Below are 8401 nucleotides of genomic sequence, written 5' to 3' on the forward strand. Positions count from 1 at the left end.
AATAGCAGCTGGTAGGTTGATGGGTTTTCAATCATTCTCCTATTGTCTATCAATCATCCTGACTCCAACCCATTAAGAGAACGATGGAAGTCACTGAAACTTGCCATCATGTGACTGAAACTGAATGCAGATCTTTAATCCTAAGAACCAGAGCAGAACTGGTCAGTATACAAAGAACACCCACTGCAGAACACTAGCTACAGAACAAGGCAGTAACTCCTATGCTTTTGTGAACCTGGAGACTGCTACATCTTACAAAGGTCTCCCAACATGATTCCTCTGTCATTAGTTCCTATTAAAAAAACTGGACCTCCTGGCAAGATAAACAACTACGAGTTACTAACTTTGCAGCTGCCAAATATCCATCTCTTCAAGGGAATCCTTCAGTAGTCGTGATATGCGACTCCAGCTATTGAACTACACCTGAACTACTTTTTTGGAGTGAAAATGCCACCTTAAATGGGCCCACAACTGTATTTGTTTGTTTACAGCTTGTAAAAATGGCCATTTCTCTTGAACTGCATCTTTCTCATGTCTGTTTGTGCCTGAGTAACATTAGCCCGCCCCACCAACAGATCTTCTCGTCCCACCGATGGCAACCCACTGAACCAATTCCCCAGCAGTAAGGGATGATGCACACAAACCCCCATACACATCGGCGGCACAGGAAGATCCCTTTGTTGCCCAATGTTGGATCGACTCGGCTGCCTGAAAATATGCCGTGGGGTGGAGGGTGGGGAAGAGGGGGAACCCTCCCATTATGTTCAGACTTTTGGGGCAAATGTTAGATCAAATAATCTTCTGTATTTAAATCCACGAAAGCCTGCTGCTGATATTTAAATTCATCACACACTCTAGGTGTTGAGAAAGACACAGATCTTCCTTTCCAAATGCATGGTCAATCCGGAGAGTAAGGGTTAGGGAGCAACGGTTGCAGTTTCCTCCCATCCCTGTCCATAAACTCATAAAGGAGTTTTGATACTAGCTCTGGAGAAACGAGATACAAAGAGACGAGAGGAGATGCAAAATGAAAATGATGTAAAAACAGAAGGCTTCTTACATATGAGATTTCGCAGTGTTATAAATTGACGCTGGATAGCTAAATCACAGCACTGTGTGGTGTTAGGTGGATTGCAGCAAATTTTTGTGGGCCATGTTCATTCACATTGTGATGAACTGTCACATGCTGGGCTAGCTCTCCTTAAATTTACATTTGTGGGCAGTGTGATGTCCTTGCATGGAGACTATTGCACGCAGACAAGCATTTGACAGAAGTCAAATTCTGGAGGCTCCACTGTTGGATTACTCGCCAGAACTTTGTTGGCGATATTGGTGTCAGCCCAGAGTTTGCAGCATTAGTCCTTTTTGTCAAAACCTGCACTGCCCAAAGCATTTGTACAGCTTCAAAAAGATTTGCGTGATTTGAGTCACATATATGGTAGGTATCACAGCAAAAGTTAAGATGTTGTAAGAGGTGCTCAAAATCAGGGGGCAGCATTTTTACCTGTCAATTTCATGAGTCTCGCGTTAACTGGCTAGAGGCGGGGTGTGTGTGCCTCATTCGGAAGGATGCTTTGCCTCAAAAAGCTAGCAGCCAATCCGTGGTTTCAATAGCACAACCAGGACCGGTGACCACTGCTAAGACTGTATCTAACCCGAGATTGTAAATGCCAGAGCCCAGGGAATTGCAAGGGTCACATGGCAGGGACTGGAGTGAAGCGGGGGGGGCGGTGGGGGGGGTGCACATGGTGAGAGGAGTCCGGTCAGGGGTGAGGGAGCACATGGGGGCCAGACTGAGGCCCTTGCAGGTAACCTGCTTGAACTCCTCCTGCTGATCTCAAATTTGAGCCACTTATGGGTCTCAATTGAGTAGGCGAGCCACACTGGGCCTTGCCCACACCCCTTTAAAATTTCAAATGGGTCAAGAGTAAACTTGCAAACCTGAAGGCAAGGGTGTGTAAAAGTTTGCCCATGTAGTGTTTTGATAAGAGTAAACAAGGAGTAGGTATTTGCAATGGACATTTTTTGGTTATTCATGAAGGCCCGCCTTCTCAACCTTGCCCCTCACCCGAGGTGTGGTGATCTCACCACCAGTCAGCAAAATCTGTTAATAGTGCCCAGATTTCACTACCCTTTATGACAACAACTCCACAATCAATTGGGAGGACACACTTATCCCTGGTGACCCTTCACGCCATTCTGTAACCGGCCAGATTTAAATACAAATTGACAAATTGCTTGTCTATAGCTTCAACCTTTTCTCTTTACGTCATATTGGAGTAGCACATCAGCATGCATCAAGACAGTTCATGTCACTCTTCCTGACAAACTATTATTTATAAATTATAAGAGGCAAAATGAAATTCAGCATGGAATATTAAGACAGCATTGGGTTGTAACTTTAAACATACTGCAAACCACAATATGGAAACAAAACAGTGCCAGCGTGGTACAAACACAGTTCTAAAAGCGGAGTAGTCCTTATGTACTGATATTCAAATTCCTTAAAGATTTTATTGATCACGTGTACACAAAGAAGTGAAGCTGCCTTATAGCCTGTATTATTGAGTGTTGGTTTCACAAGCAGTGCTACAATGCAATATTTGCAAAATGGAGATTATTTTTAATAAGGTTGTTGCTTGCGCTCCAAATCTGCTTCACTCCACAAATGAGGTGAATTAATCCCATAATTTTGCAGAGCAATTTCCATTAGCAGCAATTCTTCAACCGAAGTGTAAAATTCAGTGAGAAGGGAATGCAAATTTACATGAAATTGTTTGTGCTGAAAAGGCTGGTGTACAAATGATTTACTCTGAAGCCATTGTAGGTAAATTGAAACAATTGGTTTGGGTGTAATAAATTCCTTTGACATGCAAATTGACTGCAGCTGCAGGATTATCGAAAACATTTAGTTCCACATGATACGGATGAAAGATTAATAAAATGTGGTAAGAAGGTTGGAAGTATAAAGCATTATGATTAACACTAAAGGGGCATATTCAGGACTATTTTATGAACATGCACACCCAGCTTGGAGCACATTAAAATTGTGTGCAGAGTTCAGCACGGCCGAGAAAATGTTCCATTCATTGTGGCAACTGTCACGAGTTTACTGCAGCTAACGTTTGAAACGTCCAGTCAACCTACATTGTGAGGGTATCACCACACTCAACCCTTGAAGATTTGGTGGTGTTGTTAATTCTCTTTATTTGGCTCTGAATATGGCGGTCAATATGGTCGCCTTCCTTAATTCTAATTACGTTTACTCTAGAGTCGCCAGGTACCTTTCGATACCACCACAAGGTTCAAACTGAATACTGATCAAAGATTCGATACACCAGTTAGTTAGTTCAAAGTCAAATGCTTATTTATTTACACAGTTAAATATACTCATGCACAAATACTGCAGACTAAACTATCAATACTACTAAAGCCTATACTTAGCTTCGGGCGCCCACTCAATCAGACGAACAATGGCCGTTGTTCGGTTCTGAGGCTGCTGGGGTCGAAGTGGTGAAGGGGAGCAGCTATGGTTGTCTGTCTGGTAGCGTGTGTCGACCTTGGACTTACTTGTTCTGGTGCAGCTGTTGGGCAGGTCTCTCCTTGGTGAGAGCCGGAGCCAAGAAAACGATTCTCTCTTGGGGGATCCTTCTTATACCCAAAGGGGCCTCACGCACTTTTGGGCGGGCCTTGAACTTGGCCCCAATTAATTGGGCCGTTTCTCAATCGTTCCTAACGATTTCCTGCAATAAAGGGGTGGGTGCCCTGATGGCTGGGCGTGTCATAGGTGGGCGTTGGCCTGCTTTGTTGTGGTCTCCTCTGGCGCCGGGGTGTCTGCCTTAGTATCAGTTACTCAAATGTTACTCTTTTGTCCCCGGAGATGGGCCATTAGTATGCTAATTGGTTTGCAGTTTTGGTCTTGTCTGGGAGCTGCAGCTCCAATCAACAGACAAACCCTGAACCTGCTTGTTTTCTCAGTATTGTCCATTTTCCCTGCAATCTTTGCAAAGTGTCTATTTTGTAATCGGGAAGTGGCCATCCCAGGTGGCTACAGTGGCTCACCAGATAATCTTTCCACACATAAAATTCATTTTCAGGACCTAATCAGTGTGAGAACAAATTATGATAATAAGCTTGCAGTCTGGAATCACACAAGGTAAATGGTGCTAGCAAAGTTTCCATGGTGCACACTCTATGGCGCGATTCTCCGGCCTCGTTGTACTCTCATTCGAGTGAAACAAGGCTGGAGAATAGCGGAAGGCCAAGAACGAGAACCAAACCAGGCGGCAAACAGTTGGCAATGCAACCAGCCCACTCCCATAGGCGAAATTGGGATCTCACCATAGCGTGGTCAGTTGGCTGGATGGCTGGTTTGTGATGCAGAGCTAGGCAATTCCCGTACCTGCGGAGGTTATTCATAATGGCCCTGCTATCTCAACCTTGCCCCTTGCCTGAGGTGTGGTGATCCACCACCAGTCAGCTCTCCCCATCAAAGGGGAAAGTAGCCTCTGGTCATCTGGGACGGTTAACATTAACACCCCCCCAAATATTGATTCGTTTTTGTTTGAAATATTATCTGCACAAGTAGACAGCCCGGTGGTGTTGCTGACTACGCATGGAATAGGGAAAAGAGAGAGTGCCCCGCGCTTACCCACTGAGATTTCTTGAGCAAAGGCCAGAGAGATGAGGAGGAGAGGCAGGCCGGCCGACACTAGGGTCACCATCTTATCCACGGCCAGTTCCAGCCTCACTCCCCGGAGTCTGCAGCCGCCCGGCTCCTTCAGCAGAAAATCCGAGAACACGTACTCGGCTGCAGCGTGTGTTATCGCCATCGCCCAGAGCCGCCGCTTCTCCCAGCTTCCTGAACAAATGCGTGCCTTGTCCCAGCTGGAGTCCAGGGTGCATGAGGGTGTCCAATGCAGCGTCCAAAAGGCGGCACAGGCACGGTGGCTGATTTGCTGGGCGGGGGGTAGAAAACTGGGGTGTGGTTCCGCCGGGGGGGGGGGGGGAAGGGGACAGGCAGCTTGAGTCCGGCTGCTTCCCGCAGTGTCTGGAATGGTCCCCAAACTGGCGCTCTTTGCCCCGGTTCCCCCAGGCCGGCTTTCACTTTCACGTGTGCCAGCCTTGGGATTTGCCTCTGTCAGCTGCACTTCCGGACGCTGTCCTCGGCTGGGAGAAGGTACAGATGCCCGGAACACTGTCACATAACACCAACATGTTATCACAAAGAAAGGCTCACTCACAATGGGAGGGATGCTCCACGCTGAACCATGCTGTATGCACAGAGGACAAAGCAGCAACAAAAACAAACAAGGCTTCCTGCTATGGGACTGCCAACTTTTAAAAACATTTTAAGCAGGGATTTGCATTTAAATTGCGCCATTCGCGACCGCTCGCCTTCCTAAATTGCAAAGCTCAACGGTATATGCAATTAACATTTATGAAAATGTTTCTTTTGAAGATGAGGTATGCATCCAGCATCGAAAATGTACAGCATAGAAGGAAGCTATTCGGCTGTCCCATTCCTCTGGTCTATTTACCCAGAGAGGATGTTATGAAATATAAATCACTTAGCTGGGTTTTGTGTTGAGAATTGAGATGATGCTAACTGCTCTTGTGTTATTTGGAGTAAATTGGCAGAATTTAGATCATATATAAATTTTCAGTTAAAGATGGAGATTAGAAGCTGTAATTTAGCTATCCAATTCCTCCTGAGGCTGTGCTGAAGAAGTACTTCACCAATAGATTTAGGATTGAAACAAATGTACAGTTGTAGAATTTACCCACTAATTTTACACTAAGCATGGCAAATACATTTAGGGCATGTGAATTTTTAACAGAGTTACCAATTATAATTACTGCCAAACAACTTAAAAACTTAACTTCTGAAGTCTCATTCTTTCAGAATTTAATTGGTGTCAGAGGTCTATAAGAAGACATAACTTCTTCATTTTTTTTCTGTTTCTTGTATCTCTGCCTCTTAATCCCAGTTTGCTTTCTCAATCTTTAGTTTGCTTTGTGTACACGATTTTTATTTAATTTACACTTCATAGTCAATGCTATCTGGTTTAGAGTCTGTGCCTCAATGAAGATTATTCAATCAGGTCTGTTGAAAAACCACGGGCGCAATTCTCCCATCGGGAGACGAGGGGCGAAATTCTCCGTAATCGGCGCGATGTACGCCGACCGGCCCCAAAAACGGCGCAAATCAGTCCGGCATCGCGCCACCCCAAAGGTGCGGAATCCTCCGCATCTTGACCGGCCGAGCCCTAACCTTGAGGGGCTAGGCCCGCGCCGGACTGATTTCCGCCCCGCCAGCTGGCGGGAAAGGCCTTTGGTGCCCCGCCAGCTGGCGCGGAAATGACATTGCCGGGTGGCGCATGCGCGGGAGCGTCAGCGGCCGCTCACAGCATCCCCGCGCATGCACAGTGGAGGGGGTCTCTTCCGCCTCCGCCATGGTGGAAGGAAAAGAGTGTCCCCACAGCACAGGCCCGCCCAAAGATCGGTGGGCCCCGATCGCGGGCCAGGCCACCGCGGGGGCACCCCCCCGGGGCCAGATCGCCCCCCCCCCAGGACCCCGGAGCCCGCCCGCGCCGCCTTGTACCGCCGGTAAGGGAGGTGGTTTAATCCACGCCGGCGGGACAGGCATTCTAGCAGCGGGACTTCGGCCCATACGGGCCGGAGAATCGCCGGTGGGGGGCGCCCTTCAACTGGCGCAATTCCCGCCCCCGCCGAATCTCCGGTGCCGGAGAATTCGGCAACCGGCGGGGGCGGGATTCACACCAGCCCCCGGCGATTCTACGACCCGGCGGGGGGTCGAAGAATCTCGCCCTAAGTCTTTTTAAAATTTTTTTCATAAAATAGCAATAACAAAATGAAAAAAGTGTTAAGTACAAAACACAATCTAGAAAAGCAACCCCCCATACCCCCCCTGTACATAAATAATAAATTAACATTAACACCCCGACTTAACACAACAGGTATTTAGACCCTTCAGTGTCAATAACAAAAACAATAATAAAGTAAAACACCCCCCCCCCAGCCCCCGAGCTGCTGCTGCCATTGACCAATGTCTATCGTTCTGCCAGGAAGTCTAAGAACGGTTGCCAACGCCAAAAGAACCCTTGTACCGACCCTCTCAAGGTGAATTTCACCCTCTCCAATTCAACAAACCCTGCCATATCACTGATCCAGGATTCCACGCTTGAGGGCCTCGCATCTTTCCACTGAAGAAGAATCCTTCGCCGGGCTACCAAGGACGCAAAGGCCAGAATTCCGGCCTCTTTCGCCTCCTGCAGTCCCGGCTCCTCTGTCACCCCAAATATTGCGAGCCCCCAGTCCGGTTTGATCCTGGATCCTACCACCCTCGACACCGTCCTCGCTACACCTTTCCAAAATTCCTCCAGCGCTGGGCATGTCCAGAACATATGGGTGTGATTTGCTGGGCTCCCTGAGCACCTAACACACCTGTCCTCACCTCCAAGAAACTGGCTCATCCTTGTCCCGGTCATGTGTGCCCTGTGCAGCACCTTAAACTGTATGAGGCTGAGCCTCGCGCACGAAGAGGAAGAGTTCACCCTCCCTAGGGCATCTGCCCACGTCCCTTCCTCAATCTCCTCTCTCAACTCCTCCTCACACTTACCTTTCACTTCCACCACCGAGGCCTCCTCCTCCTCCTGCATCACCTGGTAAGTTTCCGAGATCTTCCCCACTCCCACCCAACCCCCCGAGAGCACCCTGTCCTGTACTGTGTGTGGCAGTAGCCGCGGGAATTCCACCACCTGCCGTCTGGCAAACGCCCTTACCTGTAAGTACCTGAACGTGTTACCCGGGGGGAGCCCGTACTTCTCCTCCAGCTCACCCAAGCTCGCAAACTTCCCGTCCACAAACAAGTCCCCCAACTTTCGTATCCCTGCCCTGTGCCACCCCGAAAACCCTCCACCTGTTCTTTCTGGGGCGAACCGGTGGTTACCCCGTAATAGGGTCCACGTCGAGGCCCCAACTTCCCCCCTGTGCTGCCTCCACTGCCCCCAAATTTTGAGGGCAGCCATCACCACCGGGCTCGTGGTATACCTCCTTGGAGGGAGCGGCAGCGGCGCCGTTGCCAGCGCCCCCAGTCTCGTACCCACACAAGACACCGTCTCCATCCTCTTCCATGCAGCCCCGTCCCCCACCATCACCCACTTGCGCACCATCGTTGCATTGGCGGCCCAGTAGTACCCACAGAGGTTGGACAGCGCCAGTACCCCCCCTATCTCTACTCCACTCCAGGAACACCCTTCTCACCCTCGGAGTCCCTCGCGCCCACACAAACCCCATTATACTCCTGTTAATCCGCCTGAAAAAAGCCTTCGGGATAAACACGGGGAGGCACTGGACCAGGAACAAAAACCTTGGGAGC

The 8401-nt window shown here is 48.8% G+C and overlaps 1 protein-coding gene across 1 annotated transcript in view; it reads right to left on the reverse strand.

The window, feature by feature from the left end:
• Nucleotides 1-5263, reverse strand: part of panx1a (pannexin 1a) — a 91598-nt gene extending 86335 nt beyond the window's left edge. Inside the window, exon 1 of the mRNA XM_072476421.1 lies at nt 4652-5263. Within this exon, the coding sequence (XP_072332522.1) occupies nt 4652-4832 (181 nt within the window). The 5' untranslated portion in view covers nt 4833-5263. The remainder of the gene's footprint in view (nt 1-4651) is intronic.
• Nucleotides 5264-8401: the final 3138 nt, after the last annotated feature.

The sequence above is a fragment of the Scyliorhinus torazame genome, chromosome 15 (genome assembly GCF_047496885.1).
Source record: "Scyliorhinus torazame isolate Kashiwa2021f chromosome 15, sScyTor2.1, whole genome shotgun sequence".
Classification (NCBI taxonomy): Eukaryota; Metazoa; Chordata; class Chondrichthyes; order Carcharhiniformes; family Scyliorhinidae; genus Scyliorhinus; species Scyliorhinus torazame.